General features: G+C 32.0%; 1 protein-coding gene across 1 annotated transcript in view; it reads left to right on the top strand.

Annotated features, from left to right (window-relative positions):
• Nucleotides 1-20018, top strand: part of LOC143389702 (A-kinase anchor protein 9-like) — a 72690-nt gene that overhangs the window by 18062 nt on the left and 34610 nt on the right. Inside the window, exons 2-8 of the mRNA XM_076842577.1 lie at nucleotides 1921-2166; nucleotides 2693-2737; nucleotides 6289-6342; nucleotides 6710-6883; nucleotides 7702-7857; nucleotides 8630-8827; nucleotides 13204-15564. Coding sequence (XP_076698692.1) covers nucleotides 1921-2166; nucleotides 2693-2737; nucleotides 6289-6342; nucleotides 6710-6883; nucleotides 7702-7857; nucleotides 8630-8827; nucleotides 13204-15564 — 3234 coding nt within the window. The remainder of the gene's footprint in view (nucleotides 1-1920; nucleotides 2167-2692; nucleotides 2738-6288; nucleotides 6343-6709; nucleotides 6884-7701; nucleotides 7858-8629; nucleotides 8828-13203; nucleotides 15565-20018) is intronic.

The following is a 20018-nucleotide window of genomic DNA, read 5'->3' as shown; positions in this document are numbered from 1 at the left end:
CTCCAAGTAGTTCAAGTACATTTCAGCGAGGCAACTGGTCTTGCACCTGTTCCTCAACACACTGGGTAGTTACTAAATAACTGGGAAAAATGTTAAATGTCATATATTTTTATTCTCTGTAAGTATAATCATGAGCTATTTCTGACTTATGAATTAAATATCTTTATTAAGGGAATAGAACTTGTTTATATGCTTTTCTTCATCTACAGCAGATAATTTAAGTATAAAATGTTATTTATAAATAATGTATTTGCCACATATTTTGATAGTAACATTAGCAAGATTGCTTTAATACTTTAGATAATAAGAAATTTATTTGCTGTCTTTGTAATTGGTCTGGTTAAGAGTTATGGTAATTCTAGGCATATATTTCCTCTTTCTAAAGCAGAAAGGAACTTACATGAGGTCTTCTTTTTTCTCCTCTTAAGAGTGTTCAGGAGCTCAAATTAAATTTAAGTCTTTGTCAGTAGTTGCTTTATATAAAAATCAGAATACTTACTGTATTTTAAAAAATACAGTAATAGCTTAGCAATATATCCTTTGCCTAGCACATACAAAGCTGTGGGTTTGATCCTCAGTACTACATAAAAATAAATAAAATAAAGGTATTGTGTCCATCAAAAAAAGTTCGTAAGAATAAATAAATAAAATGTAAGTGAGCAATAGGAAAAATACCTGTAATCTGAACTCCAAATGTAAACAAAAGTTGTTAAGGTTGTAGTTTTCCAGAATTTACCTATGCCTATGAATATAATGATGTTTAAATTCATACTGGATATAATCATTGAAAGCTATGAGCCTGAGACTTGCCTTATCTTTTAAAAAATGAAGTGTAATTTTCCTTTCATCAAAAGAAATAGATATGCTACAATACTACTTTATACCTGCTATTATATCACAAAGTCTTTAATAGCAATTGCTTGCATTGGCATTTTTAATATAAGTTCACCATAATTAGTTCTAGTGTTACCTGGTATATAATGTGTACTTCTGATTTTAGGTGGTAAGAAAATATTTTAGGTCTTAAAAAACTTTGGATAGTATAGTAAGAAAGTTTTTACCTTTTTCAGTTTTCTTTCTGCTTATGATAACGAAAATCTGTTTGATGCTTGTCTCTCTTTAACAGTCTTTTATTTTGTCCATTTTTTTCATAGCCTTCAGCAACCTCTTACTAAAATTTCAATAATAGATTTATCATTTCTTTTATTTTCAATTTATCTCTTAAAAGAAATAACAAGTGATATTAACTTTCAATTTATGCCAGAGATTACATCTCCTTTTAAAATAAATTTAAAGAAAATACACTGTTTAAAATATGTTAAGTAAATGATAACATGTCGGCGACTAGGATTTGGTACAAATTCTGATGATGACAGACAAATGATAAAGGGTAGAAAACACTGCTGTTTAAAATTTTAAGTTACTTGTAAGGTTTTTCCCACTATAAATATGGTTGCATTGAGCATTTGTATAGCTAATAGGCTAATTATCTTTTTTGTATAAAAGATAATTATAAACAATATCTTTTGTATAAAGTAGTAGACCAGAACAAGTGTGTTTGGAGCTCCATGTTTTTGTGTGTATTTTCATATAATCTTAAATCCAGAGATTATACTGTGAATGAGAGTCCCTCTATTCCCCTATTCTAGTTATAGAATAGTTTTTCCCCTAACTCAGCTAATTTCCTCTTCTTTAGACTTGACATGTTCATTTCTTACCCCTCAATATTTAATAAGTTCATTCACAAGTACCTAGTTTTACAACCTTTACAACCCGAATATTCAATCCAATAGTTATTCTGAAACTGTGAAGTCATCTATATTATTATCATCGTTTTAATTTGGTGATAGTTTGATCTTTTAAATAAAGTGATCCCAAAGAAAAATTATCATTGATATTAATGATACTTTTTTCCTGTAGCTTGCCCAGTTTCGACAAAGAAGAGCTCGATTGGATGGACAAAATCCTCATAAGAAGCCAAAAAAGAAGAAAACCTCAAGCAGTAAAAATGATGTTCATGGCTTGAATATTGATCAATCAAAGAGTGAGGAGATGTTCACAAATAGTTCTCAGGGTGTTGGATCAGCCGTGATGCCTGAATCCACAATAATGAGAACTCTAAACAATGAAGAAATGCTTAAGCATGAGGAGGTCTTTTCTATTGATGTAAGTATTCATCCAGATTTTAAAACATTCTACCTTTAACTAGAAAGTAGTGGCAGTGAAAAGTCATTAACATCCACCTGAGGGAAGCTTGACAAAGTCATTGACTTTTTAGCATCAAGAACTGATGATTCTTATAAAGAACTTGAACTTTTCTGATGGCATGTTAAGGATTTACTTTTATTTAAAAGAGTTACATGAATTAGAGGAATGGTGTCTTTGATGCTTTTGGCTTACAGATGACATCTACTATATATGTAAAAGTTCTTGGTACTTTTGTATTTATAACAATGCCTTGTTATAAACTTTACATGCATTATTATAAGTCATTATAATTCATAATGAAATGAAATTTTTAAAGATTTGGATAATTTTTACTAGTTTTTTAATAGTATTTTTTTGAATTTTCTATCGTTACTAACAGCAACGTCTTAGTAAAGCAGGATTTTTTTTTTTTTTTTTTTGTAAAGTATGATATTTAGCAGGGGAAAAATGTCATAATTGTAATCATGTTTTACTTTTGTTGTAGCCGGAAAGTGAGATTTCAACCACAGCAGAAGATTATACTTCGGAGGTAAGACTAACATATCCCAATTAAAAATGTCATAGATAAAATTGATATTTTTTTTGAAATTATTGATTTTTTGTACTTTATTTCTTATAAATTTATATGCTTCTGTATATATTTAATATAATTTAAGGTAACATAATATAATATAAATGGATTGAAAAACTGAAAATAATATTTTACTGCTGTATCTTTTTCCAGTGGTTAGCTAAAGTCTTAACTGTTTGAATTGCTTAATTCTTAATTATATAGCAGCCCTATCTTGGTTTTTAGGAAAGTGAGTCTGCATTTCTAGGATCCATGACCATTTTAAGATAGCCATTTAACATAGTAAAAATTTTATAATTAGTATGATTTTTATAGTAATGCTTTTTACAAATGTTTGAATACTAGTGTGTGTATATATATGTATGTGTGTATATATATGTATGTGTGTGTATATATATATATATATACACACACACATATATACACATTTATATATATAAATGTTTATTGGAATTAATGTTGCTGTAGTGTTGTGCGTGTGCATGGGCATTGAACTCAGGGCCTTGTACATGCTAGGAAAGCACTTTGTCACCAAGCCCTTTTTCAGTTTTATTTTAAGATAGATTCTCACTAAGTTGCCCAGGCTATCTTTGAACTTGTGATCCTCCTGTCTCAGCTTCCTGAGAAGATGGGATTAACGGTGTGCATCACCATGCCTGACAATGATGATTTTTATTTTAGGTGATAAACTATACAATAGGCATTGGTCTCTTAAGAAATACCTGCCTTCTTTATATGTTTGCAATAAGTATCACTTTGTTATCTTATTCTTTTTAGATATGATTGTCATTTCTTTGCTCCCAAGTTTAGAGTACATGGAAAATTATTCTTTACTCTGAATGTTTAAGCAACTTAGTATATTTCATAAGTCTGAATTTATTGTAGGCTTCTAATAGAAAAACTATGTCCTTTTTTTAAGAGAGAGAGAGAGAGAGAGAGAGAGAGAGAGAATGAGAATGAATATGAATCTTTTTTGTAGATGGACACAACGTGATGCCTTTATTTTATTATTATTTTTTAATGTGGTGCTGAGAATCAAACCCAGGTCCTGCCCATGCTAGGCAAGCACTCTACCGCTGAGCCACAATCCCAGCTCAAAAAACTATGTTCTTAAATTAACATATTAGTTTTTATTTTTGTTGTTTGAGTGTGGGTGTGTGTTTGTTACTGGGGATTGAACCCAGGGTCGCTCTACCACTGAGCTACATTCCCAGCTGTTTTTATTTGAAACTTACTTGCTAAGTTGCTCAGGCTAGCCTTGTACTTGCAAACCAGAATTATCTCAACTTTTTCCATGGTGTGGTTCTCTGAGGACCTGCCTCTGAACATCTCCCAAGAAAATGCTTCAGCAGAGAAAAATCTTGAAAGTCATTCACAAAGACATTGTTAAAATTTGCCTTGAGCTTTTTTCTGAGCTGGCACAAAATAAAGAAAACTACAGGGAAAAAAATTTCAGAGGCATTCTCTTAAACTCTCTAAAACCTAGAAGCTCTGAGGACTCCCAATAACTACTGATGCCTTTCTGAGCTGCTTGACTATCATACCTCCCAGTCTGGAGGTGAGATCACTTTTCTGTCAAAAATGTCTGTTGCCTGAAGGAGACTCAGGTCTCATCACTGATGAGAGCAAAGATCAGATAGCAACTCTGCTTTTGTGGAGTGGAGAAACAGGGCTTTCAGTTTGTATATTGATGAGTATTATATGCTATAGCTTGGGGAATTTGGTGGGAAGGCCTGCAACTAACTAAAGATGAGGATGAGAAGAATGAAATGGAGGAGAGTGAGGTGAAGTTTGAGAACTCTTCTGCAAACTTATGAAAAAAATCTTAGATAAGAAGTTGAGAATCTTAGTTATGAAGGTTGTGACAGTCCTCCAGTAGGCTGTCTTCAACCTGCTGCATTGTGACTAGCACTCAGGGCTAAACAGCGAACTCAGAGCAGATCATAACAGTCCAGGCACTTCAAGACAACTCTACAATGGGCAACATGATGGCCAGAAAGTACTTGGAGATAGATCCTAACCAACTCATTGTGGGGCAATATAAATATGTTTAAACTGAATTAGAGGAGAACTAACAATGGGCAACATGATGGCCAGAAAGTACTTGGAGATAGATCCTAACCAACTCATTGTGGGGCATTATAAATATGTTTAAACTGAATTAGAGGAGAACTAACTGAATATTTGCTATAGAGGTATTAGATATAACTATTATACTGGATAAATAATTTATGTAATACTGATAACATGGTATTTGACATGATCTTTGATGATATTTACAAATATTCATTTTATTACACTGTTACTTCAAAATAGAAATTTTAGTGTGTACTAAAATTAGAATGTGTCATTTCTGAGTCATGAAAAACTAATTGAAATTTAGAAGTATTATAATTTGAAAATTATCACAAGTGACTTTATATCTAGAAGTAGTATTCTACATTCTTGTGGTTTTTCACCAATTACAATAATGTGTTAACAAAACTTGTTTTTTTGCCTTCCCTTTAGCTTTATTTCTCAGAGATTATTCTTAGAATAAAAGTAGAGGAATCAAACTGATTTTTTAAAAGTCTCTTAGTTAGGACCCTCTCCCCCTTTTATTTGGCAGTTGTGGGTATTGGGCCTTGCACATGCTAGACAGATGCTCTACAACTGGGCTACATCTTCAGTCCTAGGATTTTTACTTTTTAATGTGTCATGGCTCATACAGACTTAATCCTAACTCTAGACATTCTGACTAGTCTGTCCTACATATTTCAATGTTAACAATTTCATTATCCTGGGTTCTATTAACATAGAATTGTGAAGGCTTAAGATATGGGCAGGAATGTGGGCAGGAATGAAGTTGGTTTTTGTATTCTTAGTGGTAAAAAGGCAATTAAATGATTAATTGATAAGAAATTAATTTCCCACTCCTTAAACCCTATATACATATTCTATCATCCTCCTTTCTCTTACTACAAAATATCTGTTCTACAGACAAGTGGTGATATGTTAAAGAAAGCCCCCACATCTGTCTGGATATGCATGACTAGCAATAGTACTATCCCCAGAGGAAAGTTTTTAGGGGAGTGTTCTTTACCTCTTTATTTCCCTTGGCTTGCTTACTAGCCTTTAATAAAATTTATACCAGTAAATGGTTTTATTTGAAAATAAATAAGGCTTAATTTTAAAAATATATTTAGCTAATTTTAAGGAAGCATTTTGTAAAAGAAGATCTAGTAACTTGAAGCTTTTAGTTTTCTTTCTGAAGACTAAATAGGAACTGCACTTAGAACTTCAGTTAACTTAAATGAAAGTGTCTTTTGCATTGTAAGAACTTAGATGTTTGAGGAATGATTGGCATTTGATATGCCTCTTAGATACTTTAGTTAAATATAATTACCATATTTGTTTTGCTATTAAGGCATTTTCCCTAGATGTAAAAGATACACAGTTAGTAGAAATATTATTGTTAGGTAAATAAAATTTGGTCTATCATAATATATCAGGAAATTGTTTTTATACAGGTAAATGATTGCTGTAATGTGGTGAAAACAGGAAAGCCTACCAATTTATTAATGGTACAGTATATAAAACTACTCATGATACTAATATTTTTTATTATTTAAAACCATTTGACTTACTAACCAAGCTTTCTCCTGTATGTAATTCTTTCTGTATGTGATTTCTAAAAGTTACTAGATCTTCTTTACTGCTTAACAAAACAAAGTTACCTCATTTTTATTATAACATGGAATTGGAACAAAATTTGCAGATATGCTGTTTAGGGGTAATATCACATTAATAGCAAACCAGATTACCATAGAAGTGAACTTCAAAGTGAAGAGTGATGTTTTAAAGTGGATTTTGCTATGGAATTCAATATTCGAATTCCTCTCTCAGGAATGTTGCTAGTACTGAATTATTAAAAATATTGGATTAATTTAGGAAGAAGAATTTGGTGTCATTGATTCTTATTCTGAACAAGGCGCACACTATAGTGAGACTCACCTAGAGTTGATAGAAAACGGTTTAGTTGGAAAACCTGAACATGAGCCCGAAGAACTGAACAGAGAACTGGAAGAAATGAGGGCCACCTATGTGACTGACGAATTGCATGTGGTGCTGAGAATCAAACCCAGTGCCTCATGCATGCTAGGCGAGTGCACTACCACTTGATCCACATCCCCAGCCCTCCAGCAAATTTTAGTGATAGTTTTTTATTTAATGAGAATTACAGGTGTTAACTTAAGATTATCTCATTCACGAGAAAAATGGGGTTCTTGCACATAGTATTAAGAATCCCATTTTACACCTAGAATTCAACTAATAGGGGTAACATGTATGTTACTTTGTTTATTTACCTTAATAAGATAGAGTAAAATAACTTCAGTGATTTCAGGACAGATGTTTTTCTAATGAGCCTGAAAGAAAATTGTGGTATAAATCATATTTTTTTTAAATGATGACTTAAACCCATTAAGAATGTCAGCAAGTCCCTGTAAATCTGCAGTTAGAGTGAGATCTCTTGTATTAAGTAATCAGTTATGAATCAAGATGAAAATGGGATATTAATGAGGATGACAGAATAGATTTCAGTTTCATCCTCTCCAAAAACAAGTTGGTGGTGTTGCCCGGTAACAGATTGGGGGAGCTCCCCAATATAAAGGCATTTGCTTCTAGAATTAGATATATAGAAAAGCCAGAACAAGTGAAAATTTTTTGCATGTGCACATTAATTTCTTTCAGATTGATTTGGAAGTAAAACAAATTTCTTAAAGCTCATAGCTTTCAAATGTGGGAGATAGCATACAAATTGTAAGAATTCCACTGATGTGTTTTGAATCTCATATTTTTTAAAAAGTTGCTTGTAACAATGATAACCAGTTTTATGTAAAATATAAGCCTAGAATGTAATTATTTTCACTGATTTCCTTTAGTTACAAGAATTTGAAGCAGCAGTTAAACAAAGAGATAGTATTATCACACAGCTCACCGCCAATTTACAACAGGCAAGAAGGGAAAGGGACGAAACGGTGACAAAATTTTTAGAGTTGACGGAGCAAAGTCAAAAATTGCAGATACAATTCCAACAAGTAAGTATTACAAGTAGAACAAGACTTACTCGATTTTTATAATGAATTTTTAAATTTTTTCACTTTCTAGAACAAATCTGTTATAAAGCCATTTGTTTATTCGTACTGGAAAAACTAGTGAATAAGTGTTATGTTAATCAAGAATTTAATTTATACTTCTTGGGTAGTTTCTTGCTGTTGTTTTCTTTGTACTTCTTCCCTGTCTCTATTTAAAAATTCTACAAAGTCTTATCAGGTGTATTTTTGCAGAAATTTAACCTGCAGTTACACCCTACTTTTTCCAACCCTGGTATGGTTTTATGTTAATTAGGTTCTCAATTATAACTAGACTGACAACTGGATATATTCCATTTATTTTTAGTTGGAACTATAATCTAATTGCGTTAAACAAAAGGGAGGAATTTAAGGTAAGAATACAGGCTTGTTTATAGAACTTAAGGGCAGAAATACAATCAGAACTCTGAGAGAAATTGGAACTAGAGTTTGAAAAGTCATCAAGAATCCAGGAAGAACTTTCAGTCCGCATTTTTCTCTGCCTGTCTGCCTGTCTTATTTCTCCTATCTTCTCAGCTTTATAATGTGAAAGGTAAATTCTTTGGCTCATTACCCAAAGTGCACATGACCTATCAGCATGTTGACAGCATGGAAACTTGTTGACTGAGATAGTAAGCCGATGAAGTGAGCATAGTTTCCAGAGAACCCCTGTGGGCTGAGGGTACAATAAAGTGTCACTTCAAAATTTAATATTTTGAGATTTCTTTCTATTTTCAAGTTACAGGCTAGTGAAACTCTACGAAACAGCACTCGCAGTAACACAGCTGCAGATTTACTGCAAGCCAAACAACAGATTCTCACTCATCAACAACAGCTTGAAGAACAAGACCATCTATTAGAAGATTATCAAAAAAAGAAAGAAGACTTCAAAATGCAAATTAATTTCTTACAGGAGAAAATTAAAGTGTATGAAATGGTATGTGTGTCTTAAGGAAGTCAACCTACTTGTAGCAGCTTTGTAATTAACGTTAAAGTTTTTAATGGAGGTGTTTATCTTTTTTTATGCATATGCACCCAAAATTTCATAATTGAGACAAACTCTTTGAGTATATAAAATAATATATTTCAAAAACATTGAGAATTTCGTAGTAATAGTTTTAAAGATGATACTACTCATTACTCTGCTCCTTAAAAGTGATCTGCCTATGTTAAACTAAAGTCTCAGGAGAATCTATTTTTATGACTAGGATTTTTATCCTTTTTCCTCCAACTAAATGTATTTCTTCTTATTTTAGCCATGATTATAAAATTCTGAAAAAGAAAATTTGTAAATTTAAACTAGAAAAAAATTGTGGTTGATTCTTTTTATTCACTTGAGTTATATTCCAGTTTGGGGGAATTATTTAGTCAATAAGTGCTCCTGGTAGGAAATGTATCACATGGATTGTAATCTTTAATCTTAAAAGCAATTCATGCTAGTAGATTCCATTTTTTTGTTTGTTTTTTTGAGAAGTTGAAGTTCAGATGTGATTTGCCTGAAGCTTCCCCATTAACAGGTGCCAGAGTTGAAATTCTGAGCTCCTTGCACTACACTGCACTCTGATCCTTGCCATCTCTGTCCTCTTTTTTGCTCTGTGAGAGCTTAAACAAGGCAGTGTGATCACCGTGTTTGAATGTAGCTGAACATCATTTTACAGTAACTCAAATTTCTTTCCATCACTCTGTGTGTGTCTTCAAATGTCTATGAAAGCACCATTGGTATGGATTTGTGGGTTTCAAATAAATTTGAGCAAGTAGGCAAATACAGAATCTGGGAACAATGAAGATGGAGAATACATATAATACAGCATATTTTATAAACCAGAAGATTCTACAGGAAGTTGAGAAATTACCAAGACAAGAATATTGTTTGGATAACAAAAGCCTTAACTAGCACTTATTAAGTACTTACTCTATAACAGGCAGTATTCAAAGCCTCTTACACATATTAATGCATTGAATCATCACTACAACCCCATGAGATAAGGGTACCTTTATCATTTACAAATGATGGTACCAAGACAATGCAAGATGAAGGAAATAATCCAGGTGCAGAAGTGATGTATTGATAGAGCCAGATTTCAAAGCTCAGTTATCTGACTCCAGAGACTCCTCTTTGAAAAATAGGAAATGTACAAATTAAAATTATGAGAAGGGCATGCTTTTCAATTAAGGTAATTTAAAGATTATGCAAGTGTTTACAGAATACCTATTCTGTAGTAACCCTTGCAAAAGATATATGACGGACCTTAAGATGTCCCCTTTCTTCACTGAACCCATGGAGAGGTGCGGCATGTACACAAGTTACCACAAAATAAAAAGTAAGTGCAGGTAACAAGTGTTATGAATGTTTTGACGAGGTCTGAATTATGAGGAAAAGATTCAGGGTAGACATCAGCAGGGAAGTAATATTTGAGATAGATCTATAAATTGGAATAATGTGTTATTTATATTTTGTTTACCCATAAATTGGTATAATATATGGAACAGCTATTCAATACCTATTTGGTAATCAAGAGAATTGTTTATGAATTCATGACAAATAGAGATAGGCAGGATATTCTTTGTGGGGTATGGAGTGGGCATAAAGACCCAGGCTGAAATGTTGAAAATGTATAGGGAGCAAAAAGTAATTTACTTAGAAAGCAATAGGCTTTGGAATTGTCTTTCTGGAGGGTAAGCGTAGAAAGACAATCGAGGCCTAAGTTGAAAGTGCCTGGATCTAGGATTTTATTATTTCTTATTGTCACTAGGCAGTATAATTTCAGATAATCTAAAATTTATGTAATTCATTTTAGTAATGAAAATAAACTGTTTATTTGAATGTTAGCAATAATACTTTTATTGTTCTTATTATTATATTTTAATTTCTCAGTTTTCAAAAAATTTAATCCCTTTGAGAAGTAGTTCTGTCAGAGCAGCTGAAGTAACTATATTGATAGTCAAAAGCTCATTATCCTAATCCTCCAAACCTCCTGTGTTATAGTAGTCACAAACAGGAAGTATATTATTCCCCACTCTTTCAGGTGTAGTTCTAAAAATAGAGGTTTCCTTGACTGAAGGGCTCTCAGTTTTGTAACATAGAACAAGTGATTTAAAACCATGTAATTTGAAAAAAGCTAAACAAAGAAAACTGTGAATTTGTGGTGTTTAATAGTTGAATGAAGAATTATGGTTATCATATTAGGTGTTGGACAGTGTTGAATTAAGTTATTTTCTTTTATGAGGAGTGTTCCTTTCATCTTATAGTAAATCAGGAAATAAAATTATAACAGATTTTTATATCAATGTTAACATTTTTCAAAACTAGTTATTAACAGTTTAGCTAAAATTGACCATCATGAACTGATTTTACTTTTTTAAAAATTTTTTTAGTTGTAGATGAACAAGATATCTTTATGTATTCATTTATTTTTATGTGGTGCTGAGAATTGAACCCAGTGCCTCATGTGTGTGAGGCAAACACTCTACCTCTGAGACCCAGCCCCAGTCCTGATTTTACATTTTATATAGGTTCCATCTTTCTAGTATATGAATATATTTGTATAAAGCTCAGTAAAAATAAAATACCTTAATTATTTTATTTTAACCTCAAACACGTTCTGGGAGATAGAGGAAATTTATCTTTATTGTACAGATAGAAATACCAGGATTAATAGATTACACTAATTTACTAATGTTGCATTCTAGTGTAGAAATTAAGAAGGCTCAGCACTTGGTAATAACATATGATGTAATTGGAAAAGGAATATGTGACACTCAGACAACAGCTCATAGTCTCACTCAAGAGGCTGCACAAGATAACCTTGGTTTATGTAGTGCAAAATTTGGCCTTTATTTGTTAGGCTCAGAAGTCATATTTTTTTTTCTTGAGCTATGTCAGAGGTGAATTAGTTCAAGAGGTTAATGTTTAAGTCTAAATATAAGACAGTGAATTTACAATGAGAAATAATTATCACAAACTTCAGATTTTAAGCTCATTGGATTTTATATTCTTTCTATGGACAGATGAATTTTAAAAGCCAGGTAATAATTTAAAAAGTTGTTTATTAAGTATTAGATGAAAGGGTGTTGGAGGAATCAGATGTTCAGTGGCATGAGGTTGAGATAACCTGTTACATCCATCTCAGAGTAGTAATGTTCATGTCTGTAGACTAAACTTCTTAAATGCTCCTTGCTGTAACTCCCAACATTGTTTTCTGCATTCAGTATGGTTTTTCGAGAGGGATCAGACTTCTAAAAGGTTGATGGTGCGTTGGTCTTCTTCCAAGAACTATACTCAATTGATCAATGCCTACATTTTCTTAGTACATTTATTCAAGGCGCCTAAAAGTCCTGTTTGGCAAGGACTCGTGTCTCCTTAAGATAACTTTACTTCCTTACCTATATTTTCATCAGTTATATGGATTTCACTTATTTCCTTGGCTTTGGGACTATAGCTCTTAACTGTTTAATGAATATGCGTTAATATGTCTTGTCTTAGCCTAATCTCCAGTTCCAAAGATAGGAACTGGGGAAAATTATCTGATGGTCTTTTATCTTTCTGTGTGAACTGTGGGTCTAAGCCCAAGTTGGTATGCTGTAAATATACAGTAGTGGTCTTAGGTGTCACTAATTGTTCAGTCACTTAAGCATTGCATATCCCTAAATTTCTGACTCACTTAAAACCCCAGGAATAAAGTTAAGGAAGACTTTAAGGAATCCACTTTAGTTCTTGTTGTTGTTCTCATTTTATAGCACTTGTCCATGAAATACCTTCAAATCATTAGAATCCAGGGGAGGACCGGTATTTATTTATTTATTTTTTGTTTCTTATGGGAATCCAGGGGAGGACCGGTTTTTATATTTTTGTGTCTTCTGAGAGTGTCTAGATAGTATGTAGTACTATAACTAGCCATCAGAAATACTTATATTTAGAATATTGACCAGTTAATAAGAAAAATGAAAATGTGATAGTTTATATAGATATTTTAGTCAGACTGGTTTTTGTTTTGTTTTGCTTTTTTGGTGGTGCTAGAAATCAAACCCAAGGCCTCACACATGCTAGGCAAATTAGATTGCATTTTTAAATTTAAATATTTAATCACAGCACAGTGTAAGAGAAATTTCTTCCCAAGAAGGGTAAAACTGTTATATTGTTTGCTCATATGTACTGAGTCCTAGGTCTCCTTGTACTGGGAAAAACGGGGGGGGGGGGGGGGGCAGGCCCAACAGTTGCTTTTTATAGAATTTTATAAAAAGGAGACACCCATAAGAAGTTGCCAGAAGCTAAAAATGTCATTCTTATATTTTCATTTTCTTTTCTTTCTAAAGGAACAAGATGAAGTAGAAAAGTCAAATAAAAAAGAATTACAAGAAAAGGAGGCGATCATCCAGGCATTAAATATAAGAATAACAGAAGAAGAAAAAAAGAATCTTGAGCTAAAGGATCAAGTTACAGCCACTGAAAAATTAATGAGAGAATTACAAGAACAAATTGCAAGTATGAAATTAGAGCTGGCTAATTCTAAGCAAAAAGAAAGACAATGTTCTGAAGAAATAAAACAATTAATGGGTACAGTTGAAGACCTTCAGAAAAGACGTCATTACACAGATAGCCAGTTTGAATCTGATGTGGTACAGAAAATGGTGGAACAAGAAATGCAGAAAAGATTAGAACAACTCCGAGCAGAGATGGATGAAATGTATGGGCAACAGATAGTACAGATGAAACAAGAGTTAATAAAGCAACACATGTCACAGATAGAGGAACTTAAAGCACAACATAAGGAAGAAATTGAGAGTGTTTTAAAATCACATTTAAATATTACAATTAATGAAGATCAAATAAAGTTAATGAACGTGGCAATAAATGAACTGAATATGAAATTACAAGATACTAATGTGCAAAAGGAAAAACTCCAAGAAGAACTAGGAATAGTTTCAGGAGAAAAATCTACTCTGCAGAGACAACTTGATGACCTTTTTGAAGAATTGAACTTTTTAAGGGACCAAATTCAGAGAGCTAGAATGATAATAGCTGAACAAGAAAGTCAACTGAATGAAGCACGTAAGTCCCTTAGTACAGTGGAAACTTTAAAAGCTGAGATTGTTCTGGCATCTGAATCTAGGAAAGAACTAGAGTTAAAACATGAAGCAAAAGTTACAAATTACAAGATAAAACTTGAAATGTTGGAAAAAGAAAAAAATGCTGTATTAGACAGAATGGCTGAATCACAAGAAGCTGAATTAGAGAGGCTGAGAACACAGCTCCTATTTAGTCATGAAGAAGAACTTTCGAAACTAAAAGATGATTTAGAATTTGAACATCGAATAAATATTGAAAAACTTGAAGATAGCTTAGGCATTCACTATAAACAGCAGATAGATGGCTTACAAAATTTAATGAGTCAAAAGATGGAAACAATGCAATTTGAAAAAGATAATTTGATAACTAAGCAGAATCAGTTGGTTTTGGAAATTTCAAAACTAAAAGATTTACAGAAGTCCATCATGGATTCAAAATCAGAAGAAATGACCCTTCAGATGCATGAACTCCAAGAGGAAATCGAAATATTAAGACAAGAAAAAAAAGAAAAAGGTACGCTTGAACAAGAAGTTCAGGAATTACAACTTAAAATTGAATTATTGGAGAAACAAATAAAGGAAAAAGAGGATGACCTTAAAGAAAAGTTTTCACAACTTGAAGCAGAAAATAACATACTTAAAAATGAGAAAAAAGCTTTTGAGGACATGTTGAAAATTTATGTTCCTGCTGAACAAGAAGAAAAATTGATTTTCATTGACTCCAGCAAGTCCATATCCAAAGATTGCAGCTGGCAAAAAGAAATGGAAATGCTTACAAAAGAGAATGAGGCCCTCAAGCAACAGTGTATTCAGCTAAATGAAGAAATTGAAAATCAAAGAAGTACATTTTCATTTGCTGAAAAAAATTTTGAAGCTAACTATCAAGAGTTACAGGAGGAGTATACTTGCCTTCTCAAGGTAAAAGATGATTTAGAAGACAGTAAAAACAAACAAGAATTAGAGTATAAAAGTAAACTTAAAGCACTTAATGAAGAGCTTCATTTACAAAGGATAAATCCAGCTACAATCAAAGTGAAAAGTGCCATGCTTGATACTGACAAAGCTTTTGTCGCAGAGGCATTAGAAATCTGTGAAGTTGTTGAGAAAGATACAACAGAACTTATGGAAAAACTTGAGGTAACCAAGCGAGAAAAGCTAGAATTGTCAGAGAAACTGTCTGATCTCTTTGAACAATTAAAACAGAAACATGGTGAGGTTAATTTTCTCAGTGAAGAAGTCAAATCTTTAAAGCAAGAAAAAGAGAAAATTCTATTGAGATGTCAAGAGCTAGAACTCCTAATTAACCATCATAGAGCAGAAAATATAAACATGTGTGATGTTCATTTAAGTCCTTTACAAGATGGAATAGTAACTATTATAAACAAGGATTCTCAAGGATCATTATCTAATGTAGGTGAAGATTTTGGAGAAGAATCAAAAACAGTAGTGGAAGAGAAAATTTCTTTTGAAAATGTGGCTATTAGAAGAGAAAGCAAACAAGAACAGTTATTTTCACCATCAGTAACAAATGAGTCCTCACCTGGGACAGATCAATCAAGTGAAAATGGTAAACTCCATCAGGAACTTTATGTACTTAAATCAGAACAGGTATGTTTACTTATTTACATATGGTATAGCACAGTGAAAATGTACATTTCATGCTAAAAAGAGTTTTCACCTTCTTAAAACAAATTTATAAAAGAAAATGAAAGTGAATTATGTAATTCTCATTTGGATCTATCATTTATCATTTAATTTTCCTATTTTTTTCTTAAACTGTTTTTCTTTTAGCTAATCTATTATGTATTCTGCTCAGAAATTAAAGCAATATTTTCTTTGTAAAGACAATAGTTTAAATAATATTGTTTAGAATCTCAACTTTACAAAAGTTATTGATTTTATAACTTAGTATTTTGTAGCAATTTCAAAGACTTTTAGAGTTTTTATTTCATACTGGTCTTTTTCAAGGTTCCACAATTGTAAACAAACTCTTTTGAGTGTTTTAGAACCTTATGCAGTTGTTCAATAGTTATAAATTCTTTTTCCTTTGTGCAAGAAAAACACTTAAGCCCTAGAGTTTTTTGAGTCTTATACCTGAGGAGGAAAAAAATAGTATTAATTCTCTGTACAGCTAAAGAAATAAAACACATAAAATAATAGGTTATTTCCTTTTATGTCAGCTATTCATATTAGAAATAACAGAAAAGTCTGATGTGTATCTTCAGTATGATAATGCTAAATAAACTTTTTATAATTAAAAACATCTTTTAGCTGTAGATGGACATTTTACCTTTATTTTATTTTTTATAATATGGTGCTGAGGATTTAACCCAGTGCTTCACACATGCTAGTCAAGCTCTCTACCACTGAGCCACAACTGTAGCCTGCTAAATAAACTTATGTGTTTCTAAAACTTAGGTAATAAATATCTTTTGCAGATATAAGAGTTTAGTGTTGAAAGAGAGAAGAAGTTAAGGAGTATATATTTCAGTGAGGAAGACAGGTAATAAATGAGAAAATAAGACAGAAATATTGTTAACAGTCTATGAAGAAATAAAACACGGTATCGTGATAAAATAAAACAGGGAAGCTCACAAAAAAAATTGAGAATGATGGGTGGGGGTGGGTGGTGGTCTGGAGATTGGAGGAATTAACACTTGAACTGAGATTCAAATGAGAGGGAAGAGGCTGCATTATGGAAATTAGAGCAGTTGTACCATGAGTAAATTTGAGGAACTGAATTGAAGGCCTATGTAGTTGAGTTTGGAAAGAGTTTGAAGAAGGAAGAAACTCAATCATAGGGAGCCTTACAGACTTTGTAAGTTTAGATTTTTATCCCTAAGTACAATAGGAAGTCATCGGAAAGTTTTCTGTTTTTATTTCTAATGACATGTTCATGTTGATGATCTTATAAAATGTGGTCATACTTTACGTTTTTAATAACTTGAATAGACCCAAGAAATTCAAATTGCTTAACTACTATTGCTATGTTAAGTATTGCAAATTGTTTTTAAAACTATAAATGGTGGTAATTACTCCTAAAAAATGTCAGACATAATTTAAATTTTATTAAAAAGCATTATTCGAAGAAGACCTGAATTTGAAGCACATTTGTCAAATTGGTGAAATTTTCTTAATAGGAATTTTGTTTCTGTATTGAAGATACTTGCAATGGTATTTAGATACTCTCTCCTTGAAATTAACTAAACAAAGTGAAGAAAAGCAAGTCTGTAAATTGCTCCCATTTATCATTATTAAAATAAACCCCATCATTGATACAGAGGGGGGAGTAAGGTATTTATGCAGGTGGAGGGAAGCTCACAGAAGAAATTGAGCTGTGACTTACATAGTGATACTGTTTACTTGTCTGAAATACTGCAGAGGCAACAAAATACTTCTACTCTCAGTATTAAACTTAGTAATTAGAGCAGATATATCTCACTGAAAACAAAATAAATGTGGCTGTTAAAAATTTTTAACTGGCCAGCTGCAGTGGCAAACGCCTATAATCCCAGCTGAGGGAGGCTGAGGCAGGAGGCTAGTGAGTTCAAAGCCATCCTCAGCAACAGTGCGGCAGTAAGCAACTCAGTGAGACCCTCTCTCTAAATAAAATACAAAATAAGGATGAGATGTGGTTCAGTGGTCGAGTGCCCTGAGTTCAATCCCCAGTACCAAAAAAGAAAAAGAAAAAAATAATTTTTTAACTGAAAAGAAAGAAATGAATAGTTTTGGAGTATAATTCCATATTATCAAAGAGTCTTTTCAACATTGGGGTGCAAGAAATAAGGAGTGGCAGGAACATTATAGATATTGGCTAGTTATTGATGCTGAGAGAAGCCATAAATTCAAGTGTGTGTGTTTAAAATTGGAGGTAATTATTGGTATTGGAAGAGATACTGAGCTTAGAAACATCTACTGGAACTTAGAAACCTCAAGAGAAACCATAATATCAGTTCTGTGAGTGAAGAGACACTACTATATAGGCTATATAGACAGCTACTATATCCCTAGTACCTAGAATAATGTTTTGCACATGATCAGCAGTTAATAATGTTTTACAAATGGATGAATGAGGGGTGAATAGGGGAAATAAACAAAGCCGCTTTATCAAGAATCAGCTGTGAATCAGGATAGGCCTTCATGTTAGAATGAAAATCAGAATAGCTTTTGTCGCTTGCTATTTAGCATTGTTCTATAAGCCCTAACCATTCCAAAGATAAAAAGATACATGGCATAAATAGAAGTAGATAATTCACAGGTGTAATTAAGAAATTGAGAAAAATAATCTAAGCAAAGAAACCAAAAAACTTAATGTAAAATAAATGTCAAAATTAGCCAAAAATGTGTAAGACCAATATAAATAAAATTAGAATACTATCAATTTAATAAATGAGATATTGAAATGAGTTAAGTATTAAACAGCATAGAAAAGTGTCAAGAATATCTACATTCAAAGGAAGTAGAAGGAAGGAAATAAAGAGCAAAAATAAGAGAACTTGTAATAAACAAGTGGGAAAATTTTTCAAGAACTTTGGAGGTTTATTATTTGAAAAGATTATTTACAGGTATTAGATCTCCGAAAATATGACCAAGGGGGGAAAAACACATAAGCAAAATCAAGAATGAAATAAGGACATAAGTACAGGTACCACAAGAAATTTTAAAAGTCATAAAAAATGCTACAAATAATCTCTGCCAATAGATTTGAAAATATAAGCAAACTCTAGATGGTGTTCTGGAAGAATATAAACTACCAGAACTAATGCAAATAGAAATGAATAAGTTCAAATAACCATTAAATAGAAATGAATAAGTCAGTAATCATTAAAGAGTTGAAGTAGTGGTCAGAAGTTTTCCCTTTTGCCTCATCTCAAACCAAAATGCTAGACTTAAGACCATTTTACAAGTAATTGTTATTAACTCTCCAAGAACAAAAGTGTAATTGTCCACTAAAGTAGGATTAAAGAGAGAATGGAAAAACAAAGGAAAGAAGAAAAACTGAAGAAAGAAAAACCACCCAGTTCACCTTAGAAGGCCAATATTAATATGAAGTCCTGATAGGAATTGTAAAGAAAATAAAATTGTAGAGTAATCTAACTTGTAAGTGTAGTTGCAGAAATTCCAAATAAAATATTAGCAAGTTATACCAAGAGTGGACAAATAGTTAAACATTTGAAAAAAAAAATCTGTGACTGTAATCTCTACATTTTTATGTAGCAAGACAAAATCCATGATTATTTTAGTGCATCTCAGAAAAAAATACATAAAAAAATTGACAACCCATTTATAAGTTAAAAAAAAAGCTTTAGGAAATCAGGAATAGCACGGAAATTTTCTAGTCATGATGCTGATTTTCATCAAAATGTTGACAGATTATATTTCTGATGGTGAAATTTAGAAGCATTTCCATTAGAATCAAGTATAGGACTAGGATACATACCAATTGTCAACATTACTATTGCAACATGGTTTTGTAGTTCTTAGTGAATGCTTCTCCAGTTCTTACAATATGACAAGAATAGGAAATGAGAAAAAATATGAGCAGATCAGGCAAAACTTTAAATCCAAGATAATAAGATATTTTGAGTTTTTGTTAAGAAAGTTATAAAATATTGAAGACACAAAGACCTGACTGTGTGCTAATACATAACATATCCATAATGGAAAGATACAAAGAAAAATATCAGTTCTCTCCTAATTAATAGTTCTAGTCAAAATTACAATAAGGTTTCTTAATGAATGTGGAATACTGATTCTAAAATTGATATAGAAGAGCAAATAGCCAAGAATACTCAAGACAATCTTAAAAAGTATGTATTTGTTATCAAAACTTATTACAAAATCATTATAAACAATATGGTTTAATGCCAGGATGGTTAAGTAGATCAGTAGAATATAATGAAAAGCCCAGAACAGATCTGTATCTTGTAAAAATTTAGCAAGAAGGCCCTACAAGTCAATGAATCACTTAGTGAATCTCTACTACATTCCAGGCACTGTTCAAGTCATTCATAATTTAACAGTGAATGAAAATGGTCAAGGAAGAATAAAGTTTACTTTTT

Source organism: Callospermophilus lateralis, unplaced genomic scaffold, assembly GCF_048772815.1.
Source record: "Callospermophilus lateralis isolate mCalLat2 unplaced genomic scaffold, mCalLat2.hap1 Scaffold_63, whole genome shotgun sequence".
Lineage (NCBI taxonomy): Eukaryota > Metazoa > Chordata > Mammalia > Rodentia > Sciuridae > Callospermophilus > Callospermophilus lateralis.
Note: the sequence above shows the minus strand (reverse complement) of the source record. Positions and strands in the feature narration are given on the sequence as shown.